General features: G+C 44.9%; 1 protein-coding gene across 2 annotated transcripts in view; it reads left to right on the top strand.

Annotated features, from left to right (window-relative positions):
* Nucleotides 1–14,104, top strand: part of LOC106611503 (mediator of RNA polymerase II transcription subunit 12) — a 105,745-nt gene that overhangs the window by 16,124 nt on the left and 75,517 nt on the right. For both annotated transcript variants that reach the window (XM_045723825.1, XM_014211769.2), the window contains exons 11-22: nt 412–543; nt 993–1,119; nt 1,592–1,815; nt 2,103–2,162; nt 2,352–2,486; nt 7,009–7,153; nt 8,103–8,221; nt 8,498–8,641; nt 10,347–10,510; nt 10,970–11,101; nt 11,498–11,725; nt 11,882–12,026. In XM_045723825.1, the coding sequence (XP_045579781.1) occupies nt 412–543; nt 993–1,119; nt 1,592–1,815; nt 2,103–2,162; nt 2,352–2,486; nt 7,009–7,153; nt 8,103–8,221; nt 8,498–8,641; nt 10,347–10,510; nt 10,970–11,101; nt 11,498–11,725; nt 11,882–12,026 (1,755 nt within the window). The remainder of the gene's footprint in view (nt 1–411; nt 544–992; nt 1,120–1,591; nt 1,816–2,102; nt 2,163–2,351; nt 2,487–7,008; nt 7,154–8,102; nt 8,222–8,497; nt 8,642–10,346; nt 10,511–10,969; nt 11,102–11,497; nt 11,726–11,881; nt 12,027–14,104) is intronic.

The raw sequence follows: 14,104 nt of genomic DNA on the forward strand, positions 1-14,104 counted from the left end.
GATGAAAAGCCAAAATGTAAAGTGTGAGTAAGAGCCCAACAAACACTGCTGTGGAAAAAAAATCAACTTCCTCAGATTCCATTTGGCCCTAGTCATTACAGTATATTTTTTATTTTATTTAACCTTTATTTAACTAGGCAAGTCAGTTAAGAACAAATTCTTATTTACAATGACGGCCTAGGAACCTTGTTCAGGGGCAGAATGACAGATGTTTACCTTATCCTTTCGGTTACTGACACAACGCTCTAACCACAAGCCCAATAACACATAATTTCTTCTTCTGTGGACAATTAACTGAAATCTTATTCGACTCTTCTATTTTATTACATTCTAGTAACACTACTTAGAATTCTCCAGACACAGGTTTCCGTGCTGTATGGTCTTTGCCCTGACATGTTTCTTTATGTGTAGATGTCCCCTGATGACGACGCAGTGGTGACCTTGCTGTGTGAGTGGGCGGTGTGCTGCAAGAGATCTGGCCGCCACAGGGCCATGGTGGTGGCCAAGCTACTGGACAAGAGACAGGCAGAGATCGAAGCCGAGGTGAAGGAGAGGCCCACACAAGTGCGCGCACGCACACACACACACACACACACACACACACACACACACACACACACACACACACACACACAAATACAGCACCGTGCCTGCTCCATAATTACACGGGCCCATGAGTCACAGCTGTTCCTGAGGATTCTCCTTTCTTTCTCCTTGATTCTCCTTTGTTGCCTCTTGAAAACATGTCTCTCATGCAAAATAGATTTTTACCTCGAGATTACACCTGTGTGTAAATAAAGGATGAAGACACCCCTTTAAATAACAAGATTATACATTCTTTCATAAGATGAGGTATAGGTTTTTGTATTTCCAGAAGGCTATTTTTCTTTGCAATGTTGTCTAAATCGTTTAATGAAATTGTACTCCCCTGTAAGGTATATTTGCTCAATGGAAGTGGTTCTCACACTATGCGTATGATTGAGGGTTCACAGAGGTGCGGTGAGTCAGAGGTGGTGGATGAGAAAGGCTCGGTGTCATCGGGCTCTCTCTCGGCGGCCACCCTGCCTGTGTTTCAGGACGTGCTCCTACAGTTCCTGGACACCCAGGCCCCCATGCTCAGTGAGTCTGCCCTTCACTTCATTCATACTACTATTTAATTATATTCCCTTATTTTGGTTGTCTGCAGCTCTGTCCCTAATGGCACCCTATTCTCTATAATGTACTACTTTTCACCAGGGCCCTGGTCAAAAGTAGGGCACTATAAATGCTGAAAAGGACAATGTGAAAAGAAAACAACCGCAACAGCACAGTATTGTTCGAGTCGGCACGATAGTGGGAAATGGGTATCGGGTTTGCTAAACTTAATAAGGGTCCTGTGCGGCTTAGTTGGTAGAGCATGGCGCTTGCATCAGGATAATACGTTCGATTCCCGCTTGGGCCACCCGTACAAAAATGTATGCGTGCACTAGTGTTAGTTGCTTTGGATAAAAGTGTTTGCTAAATGTCATAATATATTATAAACCTTTCTGTTACTGCTGCTAATGCTAGTTTGTCACTATACACTCCATCTCCCTCTGTCTCTCCTCCTTAGCTGAGCCGAGCAATGAGAGCGAGCGTGTGGAGTTCTCCAACCAGGTGCTGCTCTTCTGCGAGCTCATCCGCCACGATGTCTTCTCCCACAACATCTACATGTGCACGCTCATCTCCCGCGGCGACCTGGCCTCTGACTCCCACCTGCCCCGCCCCCGTTCCCCTAGCGATGAGCCCTCGGACGAATCAGAGTGCAAGGAGGCTGGCAGCAGTGTCAAGAACGAGGCATGTTATGTGGAGGCGGCTGTTGTTATTTTGTTGTGCATGATGAATCATCCTACATTTACATTTCAGTCATTTAGCAGATGCTGTTATCTAGAGCAACTTACAGGAGAAATTAGGGTTAAGTGCCTTGCTCATGGGCACATCGACAGATTTTTCACATAGTCGTCTCGGGGATTCGAACCAGCATCCTTACGGTTACTGGCCCAACCTGCCGCCCCATCATCAGTAATAACTAATTGCTTTTGAATTAATTTGGGGAATAAATATTGTATTTTTTCTTTTCGCAGGACACTGGTCTCTCAGAGTCAATGGAGATTGATCACAACTCAAGTACTAATTTCGATGAGGTAAGCATCATGTCTTAGATGAGACGAGTAGAAATTGGCAGCCACTGTAATGTGCACTAGTGAATATTCTCCCTGGCACAACTATATAGTATTCTTACCTGTACTTCATCCTACTTTCCCATTGACCTCTGGATAACCTTTCCATGCTGTGTACAGCCCTATTCATTTTAGCTGTCTCTTGTTTTGTAGATGTTTTCTCCCCCCATGCACTGTGAGTCAAAGGGAAGCCTCTCCCCCAAGAAGACTGCCCAGGATCCTGCCTTTCCATTGGTGTACGAGCAGCCCCGCCACATCCAGTATGCCACCCACTTCCCCATCCCCCAGGTAAGCAGTCCAGAGAGAGGCTTTTGCTAGCTCAGCTCTAACACACAGATGGATTTTAATTCTGGGTTATCAGTGCAACTCTAGACATGTTAGCCCTCTGGGCAAAAGCCTAGGCTCTGGGAGCGAAGTTCACTCATCACCCAGTAAAGCTTTGTGAACTACTTCTGCTACATTGGTAACAAACGTTTACAGGTTTCTGGTAATGCTTTTCACACAACCTCCACAACATAGCCTATGCACAAATGTACTCACTATTTGACACAGTTATCCCTTTGAGCAAAAGACTAGACCTTCGCTAAGGGTGCTAACACAAGTCTGCAGATCTCAGATAACTCATATCGAGCTGCCGCTTTCAAGGAGAAGGACACTAATGCGGACAGTTATAAGAAATTACGCTTTGCCCTCAAACAGGCAAAGCATCAATACAGGACAAAGATTGAATCCTACTATAGCGGCTCTAACGCTCGTCGGATGTGGCTGGGCTTGCAAACTATTACGGACTACAAAGGGAAACCCTGCCGCGAGCTGCCCAGTGATGCGAGCCTACCAGACGAGCAAAATGCCTTTTATGCTCGCTTCGGGGCAAGCAACACTGAAGCATGCATGAGAGCACCAGCTGTTCCGGACGACTGTGATCACGCTCTCCGTAGCTGATGTGAGTAATCGCAGTCCTGATGTCTAGAAGTTATTTTTGGTCATAAGAGACGATAGCGGCAACATTATGTACAAAATACAGTTGAAGTCGGAAGTTTACAAACACTTAGCTTGGAGTCCATTAAAACTGGTTTTCAACCACTCCACAAATTTCTTGTTAACAAACTATAGTTTTGGCAAGTCGGTTAGGATGTCTACTTTGTGCATGATACAAGTAATTTTCCAACAATTGTTTACAGACAGATTATTTCACTTATATTCACTGTATCACAATTCCAGTGGGTCAGAAGTGTATATACACTAAGTTGACTGTGCCTTTTAAACAGCTTGGAAACTTCCATAAAATGATGTCATGGCTTTAGAAGCTTCTGATAGGCTAATTGACATTATTTGAGTCAATTGGAGGTGTACCTGTGGATGTATTTCAAGGCCTACCTTCAAACTCAGTGCCTCTTTGCTGAACATCATGGGAAAATCAGCCAAAAACAATGTACACCTCCACAAGTCTGGTTCATCCTTGGGAGCAATTTCCAAACGCCTGAAGGTACCATGTTCATCTGTACAAACAATAGTACGCAAGGGACCACACAGCCGTCATACCACTAAGGAAGGAGACGCGTTCTGTGTCCTAGAGATGAATGTACTTTGGTGCGAAAAGTGCAAATCAATCCCAGAACAACAGCAATGGACCTTGTGAAGATGCTGGAGGAAAAAGTTACAAAAGTATCTATATCCACAGTAAAACGAGTCCTATATCGACATAACCTGAAAGGCCGCTCAGCAAGAAAGAATCCACTGCTCCAAAACCGCCATAAAAAAGCTAGACTGGTTTGCAACTGCACATGGGGACAAAGATTGTACTTTCTGGAGAAATGTCCTTTTGTCTGATGAAAGAAAAATGTAATTGTTTGGCCATAATGACCATCGTTATGTTTGGAGGAAAAAGCGGGATGCTTGCAAGCTGAAGATAACCATCCCAACCGTGAAGCACAGGGGTGGCAGTGTCATGTTGTAGGGGTGCTTTGCTGCAGGTGGGACTGGTGCACTTCACAAAATAGATGGCATCATGAGGGACGAAAATTATGTGGATATATTGAAGCAACATCTCAAGACATCAGTCAGGAGTTAAAGCTTAGTCGCAAATGGGTCTTCCAAATGGACAATGACCCCAAGCATACTTCCAAAGTTGTGGCAAAATAGCTTAAGGACAACAAAGTCAAGGTATTGGAGTGGCCATCACAAAGTCCTGACGTCAATCCTATAGAAAATATGTGGGCAGAACTGAAAAAGCGTGTGCGAGCAAGGAGGCCTGCAAACCTGACTCAGTTACACCAGTTCTGTCAAGAGGAATGGGCCAAAATTCACCCAACTTATTGTGGGAAGCTTGTGGAAGGCGACCCAAAATGTTTGACACAAGTTAAACAATTTAAAGGCAATGCTACCAAATACTATATGAGTGTATGTAAACTTCTGACCCACTGGGAATGTGATGAAAGAAATAAAAGCTGAAATAAATCATTCTCTCTACTATACTGACATTTCACATTCTTAAAATAAAGTGGTGACCCTAACTGACCTATGACAGGGAATTTTTACTAGGATTAAATGTCAGGAATTGTGAAAAACTGAGTTTAAATGTATTTGGCTAATGTGTATGTAAACTTCCGACTTCAACTGTAAGTAAAAAAGTAAGTTACATAAAACCCAAATAGACGAACGAAAAACCACAATTGGCTGGGGGCACGTAAAACATCTGCTTCTCCAGCGCCATCTTACGTGATTAAGACATTTTTAAACAGGTCAACATTCACAAGGCCACGGGGCCAGATGGATTACAAGGACGTGTACTCAGAGCATGCGTGGACCAACTGGCAAGTGTCTTCACTGACCTTCTCAACCTCTCCCTGACCGAGTCTGTAGTACCTACATGTTTCATGCAGACCACCATAGTCCCTGTGCCCCAAAGAGCGAAGGTAGCCTGCCTAAATGACTACTGCCCCATTGCACTCACGTAGGTTGCCATGAAGTGCTTTGAAAGGCTGGTCACGGTTCACATTAACACCATAATCCCGGAAACCCTAGTCCCACTCCAGTTTGCATACCGCCCCAACAAATCCACAAATGACGCAATCTCAATCGCGTTCCACACTGCCCTTTTCCACCTGGACAAAAGGAACACCTATGTGAGAATGCTGTTCATTGACTACAGCTCAGCGTTCAACACCATAGTGCCCTCAAAGCTCATCACTAAGCTAAGGACCTTGGGACTTAACACCTCCCTCTGCAACTGTATCCTGGACTTCCAGGTGGTAAGGGTAGGCAACAACACACCTGCCATGCTGATCCTCAACACGGTGGCCAGTCAGGAGTGCGTGCTTAGTCCCCTCTTGTACTCCCTCTTCACTCACGACTCCATGGCCAAACACGATTCCAACACCATCATTAAATTGGCTGACGACACAACGGTGGTAGGTCTGATCACTGACAACGATGAGACAGCCTATAAGGATGTGGTCAGAGGACCTGGCAGCGTGGTGCCAGGACAACAACCTCTCTCGCTCAACGTGAGCTAGCCAAACGATCTGATCGTGGACTACCTCAAAAAGAGGGCCCAACATGCCCCCATTCACATTGAAGGGGCTGTAGTGGAGCAGGTCAAGAGTTTTTCAAGTTCCTTTTGTGTCCACGTCACCAAAAAACTCTCATGGTCCAAACACACCAAGACAGTCGTGAAGAGGGCACGACAACGCCTTTTCCCCCTTAAGGAGACTGAATAGATTTGGCATGGGTCCCCAGATCCTCAAAGTTATACAGCTGCACCATCGAGTGCATCACTGCCTGGTATGGCAACTGCTTTGCCTCCAAAAGTAAGGCGCTACAGAGGGTAGAGCGCATAGCCCAGTACATCACTGGGGCCAAGCTTCCTGACATCCAGGACCTATATACCAGGCGTTGTCAGAGGAAGGACCAAAAATTGTTATTGTCACTTTTTTATAAAATGTTTTAACTTTTTTATTTAGTACATTTTTTTCGATGATCTATTCCTCGAACTACGTTGTTGGTTAATGGCATATAAGTAAGCGTTGTATTCGGCATGTGAAAAATAACGTTTTGATTTGAACAAGCGGGAACAAGCGGGAGCATCTGTGAACTATCAATGTGTTGACTCACTCCTTGACACAGTTAGCATTCTGAGCTAAAGTCTAGGCCAGGGATGGGCAACTGCAGATAAAAAATATTTTTTATTGGGGAGTTAGTCTAGCGACCAGCTACCTTTTTTATCTTGTAGTAATCTGACCGGGGAGCCCCAATTGGATTTTGTTAGTCACTCATTCAGATATCATATAAAAAACTGCAAACATTTCTCTCAACCTAATGGCAAAATGTCCGGAATTGCAGGAAATTTGCTGTAAAACTGAAGAAGAAAAAATGATCCGCCCCATGGCATAATGAATTGCAGAAAACTTGCTTTAAAAGTGCAACGTTTTCTCTCTGCCCCATATTAAAATGTGTAGAATTGCAGAAAATGTACTCAAACTTTTTTCTACGCTGTCAATATGGGGGGGGGGCTAAAATGTTTTGCTCTCAAGGTGGGGGGGGATTCCTCAACAAAATGTGGTTTTGGTTCCCCAGAAGGGTAGGGCTAGCTCTGGGTGGGTATGGTTGTGGGTACTCAGACCCACGGGCCAGTATGGCCACTCATGATGAGTTCAAATTTTTTTGTGGCCCCAACCCCCTACAAAAGTTGCCCATTCCTGGTCTAGGCATTAGCGATAAGGGCCAACATAAGTCTTCAGAGCTCAGGCTACATAAACTACTTCCACTACTTAACGCGTAGTGTATACATTGACTGACTTGTTGTTCCCAGGAGGAGAGTGCCAGTCACGAGTGCAACCAGCGCCTGGTGGTGCTCTACGGCGTGGGAAAGCAGCGAGACGAAGCAAGGCACGCCATCAAGAAAATCACGAAAGACATCTTGAAGGTGCTCAACCGCAAAAGCACAGCAGAGACCGGTAAGACCCTTGCTGGTGGTTTACATGCTTTACGATTGATGATGGTAACTGCTTGTATTATCTTGTCTATGGGGCTTCTGTTTTCCCTAGTGAAAAATGGCATGTTTGATGTATTTCTCTCTGCAGTTGCTTTTAGCATGTTTCACGTAGAGGGATAAGAAAGACTGCTCGTTCTGGAAACTCGAGACTCTGACGTAACTGCGCACCGGTCGTGATGTTCAACCATAGATTTATGGAGCTCTCAGCAGATGTGCTCCCTGTATATCACACAACATATCATGTTTGTGCAGATTGCAGCGAGCCGTTATCTTGTTAACATCGTTTTTTATGGATGCTGTCCCTTTTTTTTTTAATGCTGAATCGGCTCTCGGGCTACCTCACAAATGGCGCACTATTCCTACATACTGCACTATGTAGGGAATAGGTTGCCATTTGGGACACAGGACTCTGCTGTATACATCTGCCACAATCTTGTCCCCTCAATAACGTTTCCCAAGTTGAAAACTGTCCTCAGAAACCTTCATGTCTTTTCTCCGACACATTTTCCCGCTCTGTTCTTCATTATAGAACACAGGCTTTGGACTTTTTTGCCGATTGACCCCGGAGCTCGCAACCTTCATTCAATTTTAATTTCATCCTGTCCGATTTCTATGCTAATAGCTGTCAGTTGCTGCCACCCATCTTATTTCTCAGAGCATGTGACCTTAACAAGGGTTATTTGAAAAGTGATAATTACACAGGCTGAAGTGCTTTTTGCTTATTTCATTCAAGTAATTTCTTCTCTTTTCCTTTTAATATTTGAATTGTGCTATTTGAGCACAATCTATTTTATAATGTACATTTTAAAAGTGCATAGGGTGCCATTTGGGACATAAACATGTCATCAGACGAGCTCCAACAGTTGAGAATGGCTATATATATAAATAGTCGATCTTCTTTTCTCTCTCAGGAGGAGATGAAGGACAGAAGAGGAAGAGGAGTAAGCCCGAGGCCTTCCCCACAGCAGAGGACATCTTCTCCAAATTTCAGCACCTCTCCCACTTTGACCAGCACCAGGTCACCTCTCAGGTGAGTGACGCCCCTCCCATAGCAGTCCAGTCTCACCTTTTTTAATGGTGTTCCAAAACCTGCTAGTGTAATCCTCTGAAGTTATTCAGTAAAAATAGATACTGATGATATGTCCAAGGAAGTCGCAATGAAATGATTCCTATAAAACCACATCTTTCACTGCAAACTGATATTTTCAATTACCTTTTTATTTTAATACTGGAGTATGCAATGTTATGGATATTCACAGTTATGTATTTACAGTAGGCCTGTTGCCCTTATCTTCTCTATGACTAGGTGTCCAGGAATGTTCTGGAACAGATCACCAGCTTTGCCTTAGGGATGTCCTATCACCTGCCCCTGGTCCAGCACATCCAGTTCATATTTGACCTCATGGAGTACTCCCTCAACATTAGTGGCCTCATTGACTTTGCCATTCAGGTACAGCTTTACAGTGGGGGGAAAAAAGTATTTGATCCCCTGCTGATTTTGTACGTTTGCCCACTTAAAGAAATGATCAGTCTATAATTTTAATAGTAGGTTTATTTGAACAGTGAGAGACAGAATAACAACAACAAAAATCCAGAAAAACGCATGTCAGAAATGTTATAAAATGATTTTTATTTTAATGAGGGAAAAAAGTATTTGACCCCTCTGCAAAACATGACTTAGTACTTGGTGGCAAAACCCTTGTTGGCAATCACAGAGGTCAGATGTTTCTTGTAGTTGGCCACCAGGTTTGCTCACATCTCAGGAGGGAATTTGTCCCACTCCTCTTTGCAGATCTTCTCCAAGTCATTAAGGTTTCGAGGCTGACGTTTGGCAACTCGAACCTTCAGCTCCCTCCACAGATTTTCTATGGGATTAAGGTCTGGAGACTGGCTAGGCCACACCAGGACCTTAATGTGCTTCTACTTGAGCCACTCCTTTGTTGCCTTGGCCGTGTGTTTTGGGTCATTGTCATGCTGGAATACCCATCCACGACCCATTTTCAATGCCCTGGCTGAGGGAAGGAGGTTCTCACCCAAGATTTGACGATGCATGGCCCCGTCCATCGTCCTTTTGATGCGGTGAAGTTGTCCTGTCCCCTTAGCAGAAAAACACCCCCAAAGCATAATGTTTCCACCTCCATGTTTGATGGTGGAGATGGTGTTCTTGGGGTCAGAGGCAGCATTCAGCATTCAGTTGTCCTCTGAGTCATTCAGATGTTCACTGGCAGACTTCAGACGGGCCTGTATATGTATTCTTGAGCAGGGGTACCTTGCGGGCGCTGCAGGATTTCAGTCCTTCACAGCGTAGTGTGTTACCAATTGTTTTCTTTGTGACTATGGTCCCAGCTGCCTTGAGGTTGTTGACAAGATCCTCCCATGTAGTTCTGGGCTGATTCTTCACCATTCTCATGATCATTGCAACTCCACGAGGTGAGATCTTGCATGGAGCCCCAGGCCGAGGGATATTGACAGTTATTTTGTGTTTCTTCCATTTGCGAATAATCGCACCAAATGTTGTCACCTTCTCACCAAGCTGCTTGGCGATGGTCTTGTAGCCCATTCCAACCTTGTGTAGGTCTACAATCTTGTCCCTGACATCCTTGGAGAGCTCTTTGGTCTTGGCCATGGTGGAGAGTTTAGAATCTGATTGATTGATTGCTTCTGTGGACAGGTGTCTTTTATACAGGTAACAAGCTGCGGTTAGGAGCACTCCCTTTAAGAGTGTGCTCCTAATCTCAGCTCGTTACCTGTATAAAAGACACCTGGGAGCCAGAAATCTTTCTGATTGAGATGGGGTCAAATACTTATTTCCCTCATTTAAAATGCAAATCAATTTATAACATTTTTGACATGTGTTTTTCTGGATATTTTTGTTGTTTTTCTGTCTCTCACTGTTCAAATAAACCTACCATTAAAATGTATAGACTGATCATTTCTTTGTCAGTGGGCAAACGTACAAAATCAAATACTTTTTCCCCCACTGTATCTCTAATGTCAATGCATTTAATCGTAGCATTTAATTACACTTCTCATAGTGATAGTTATATTTTCTATTTTTTTCCCTGAATGGTTTTAATATTTGTATAGCTAACCTTCTCTTGCTTCCCCTCTCCCATGTTGTGTGTGTGTGTGTGTGTGTGTACCTGTGTATCTAGCTGCTGAATGAGCTGAGCCTGGTGGAGGCAGAGCTGCTGCTCAAGTCGTCCAGCTTGGTGGGCAGCTACACCACGGGCTTGTGTCTGTGCATCGTGGCCGTGCTGCGGAGGTACCACTCCTGCCTCATCCTCAACCCCGAGCAGACGGCGCAGGTCTTTGACGGGTAAGTCACACAAGCTTAACTATTCACCTTTATAGCCTGGGTGCTAATGCTATCCAACCCTTAGTCATTCACATCAATAGCCTGCGGCGCTATCCAACCCCTAGACATTCAGCTCTATTATATAGCCTGGTCGCCAGTCTGAATTGACTTTAGCCATTGTATGTGCAAGGCAGTGACATAGCGTTATTAAATGCAGAAACAGTCAGGTACCTAGGCTATTCACTGACAATAAACCCGCCTCTGTTTTATTCAGACCTAGGTCATCAAAAATAATAGCTAAATCAAATACTTTGGAGTCAAATGCGCCCCTCAAATACTTTGCACTTTTTGGACTATTGCAATTGGCACCCTGTTTCCTGCAAACTCAATTCAACCCGTCTTCCATATCTCATTTAGTACAGGAAGCGTTCTGTCCTTTGTTGTTTTGCATTAACGTGTTGAATTATTTTCATTAACCAGGTTGCGCATCGTGGTGAAGTCAGGGGTGAACCCTGCAGACTGCTCCTCAGCTGAGCGCTGCATCCTGGCCTACCTGTATGACCTCTATACCTCCTGCAGTCACCTCAAGAGCAAGTTTGGAGAGATCTTCAGGTTAAACATCAACATGGACCATCAACTGTTCAATGCAGTTTTATTGTATTCTACCATTTCCATTACATTGTTTTAGTGGGCCAAGTTAAGTAAACATTGTGTTGAAACCAAAATATTTGGCCCCACATGGTAAGCCGTCTAATGATTCTAAAAACAATCCGTGTCCTTCCTCTCCCTCAGAGCCATGTATTTAGAGAGTTGGGGCAACTTGTAGAATTTTGAATATTTGTTCAAATTTTAGACATTCAGTTACATTGCATTGTTTAATATCCCCCATTTAATGTTAATTGGGAGCTAACATTGCTGCCATAGAATGTTGTAGTGCTATGTACATGAATCATAATGCAGAAACGTCAATGTCCAAGCTCTCTAAATATATGTCCTTCCCTGGTCCAGTGAGTTCTGCTCCAAGGTAAAGAACTCCATCTACTGTAACATCGACCCGTCAGACTCCAATATGCTGTGGGACCCTGTGTTCATGATGGAGGCCATCGCCGACCCGTCGGCCCACAACTTCAACCACAGCATGGTGGGTAAGATCCTCAACGACAGCCCCGCCAACCGCTACAGTTTTGTCTGCAATGTCCTCATGGATGTGTGCGTGGACCACCGGGACCCGGAGAGGCAAGCACTGTTTTTCTATAATTGTGGATATGTCCAGATGCATTAAAACAATACAGGAGTCTTGACTGTCAACTAACCAGTTATACGTATCTTATATGAATTATATAGTAAGGTGTTATGAGTTTAATACCCATCTCTGTGTGTCTATTTATACAGAGTGAATGACATTGGGATCCTGTGTGCGGAGCTGACTGCGTACTGTCGCTCTCTGAGTGCTGAGTGGCTGGGCGTCCTCAAGGCCCTCTGCTGCTCCTCCAACAACGGCAACTGTGGCTTCAATGACCTGCTGTGCAACGTGGACGTGAGTGTGTTCACACGCACTCGGCACACCTACACGCACACACTGCGCAATAGCCGTGCAGCTCTTTCGCTACACCAATTAATATGCATTCACATTCAGTTTAATTGTCACGTGTACAGGGTTGCAGATGTAATTACAAGGTACAGTGAAATTCTTGAGCTCCGATGCAGGACAATTAAATAATATATACATATTCACTGTGGCAATGATAATGTCCATTGGGGTGGGGGCAGGGTAAATGCCAGTTGAGGGGAGTTGGAAATGTCCATAGGGGGAGCAGCAGGGGGAGAGGGTGGGTTTGAAGACTGGGGGAGTAGGTGGGGGGGACATGGGAGCAGATGGCTGGCTAGTGGTGGCTATTCAGCAGCCTGATGATCTGGGGGTAGAAGCAATTGGCCAGACTTACAGATTTTGCCATGATGTTCCTATACTGCAACGGTCTAAGTGATGGAAATGGGAAGAACAGACCGTGGCTAGGGTGGCTGGGTGCCCTGATGATGATCTTGGCCTTCCTGCGACACCTGGTGTCGTAGGTGTCCTGGAGGGCAAGCAGTATGCATCCAATAATGTGTTCGGTTGAGCGTACCAACCTCTAGTGCCTTGCGATCCACGGCGGTGGAGTTGCCATAGCAGACTGTGATTCAGCCTGACGGTATGCTCTCGATGGTGTTCCTGTTGAACACTGTGAAGGCCCTTGGAGACGGGCTGAATTTCTTCAGCATTGAGATGTGTATGCCGAGGATCTTGCCAGTTTTACCGTCTCCACGGCGGCCCAGTTGATGAGGATGGGGGCGTGCCCAGCCTGGTTCCTCCTGAAGTCCACAATCAGCTCATTTGTTTTTCTGACGTTGCGGGAGAGGTTGTTAACCTGATACAGCGGCGTCAGTGTTTACATCCTCCCATTAGGCCGTCTTATTGTTGTTGGTAATTAGGCCTACTACTGTTGAGGCCACGCAGTCGTGTATACAGGGAGTACAGGAGGGAATTGAGGATGCCCCCTTGTGGAGAATCAATGTCAGAGTTAATGTTGCTTACCTTCACCACCTGGGGGTGGCCCGTCAGGAAGTCCGGGACCCAGTTGCATTAGGAGGAGTTCAGTCCCAGGGCCGGGAGCTTTGTGGTGAGCTTAGCGGGCACTATGGTATTGAAGGCCGAGCTGTAGTCAATGAACAGCATCCTCACATATGCATTCCTTTTGTCCAGGTGGGTGAGGGCAGTGTGCAGTGCAATGGCGATTGGGTCGTCTGTGGATCTGTCAGGGCAGTAGGGGATTGGAGAGGGTCGACTGTGTCGGGGGTGGAGGTGATGTGGTCTTTGACTAGCCTCTCAAAGCACTTCATGATGATGGAAGTGAGTGTTGGGTCGGTAGTCTTTCAGTACCTTTCCCTTTCTTGGGCATGGGGCGGCAGCATAGTCTAGTGGTTAGAGCGTTGGACTAGTAACCTAAAGGTTGCAAGTTCGAATCCCCGAGCTGACAAGGTACAAATCTGTCGTTCTGCCCCTGAACAAGGCAGTTAACCCACTGTTCCTAGGCCGTCATTGAAAGTAAGAATTTGTTCTTAACTGACTTGCCTAGTTAAATAAAGGTAAAATATTTTTTTTTTTTTACAAATATTGGACATTTGAAGCAGTTGGGGATAGCGGCCTGAGCTAGAGAGATTAAAAATGTCCGAACACACAACAGCCAGCTGGTATGCACATGCTCTGAGGACATGGCTAGGGATGCCTTACGAACACGTTTGAATGAATTAAGTGGGTCTTTGAGAGACCGTAAGTGGGTAATTCTATAAATAATGGGGCCAATATGTGACATTGGGATCAATATTTAAAAACAAAAATAAAAAGGATTTTCATGCAGTTCCCCGTTCATTTTGAGGAACAAATATGCAAATTGGCCCATAACTCCGCCTATACAACAACATGGGCTACCCTATGACTATACAGTTCATTCCAAAAGTATTCAGACTCCTTGACTTTTTCCAAATTTTATGTTACGGCCTTATTCTAAAAATGGATTAAATTGTTTTTCCCCCCTCATCAATTTAAACATTGTATCCATTTTTAGAATAAGGCCGTAA

The sequence above is a fragment of the Salmo salar genome, chromosome ssa09 (genome assembly GCF_905237065.1).
Source record: "Salmo salar chromosome ssa09, Ssal_v3.1, whole genome shotgun sequence".
NCBI classification, from domain to species: domain Eukaryota; kingdom Metazoa; phylum Chordata; class Actinopteri; order Salmoniformes; family Salmonidae; genus Salmo; species Salmo salar.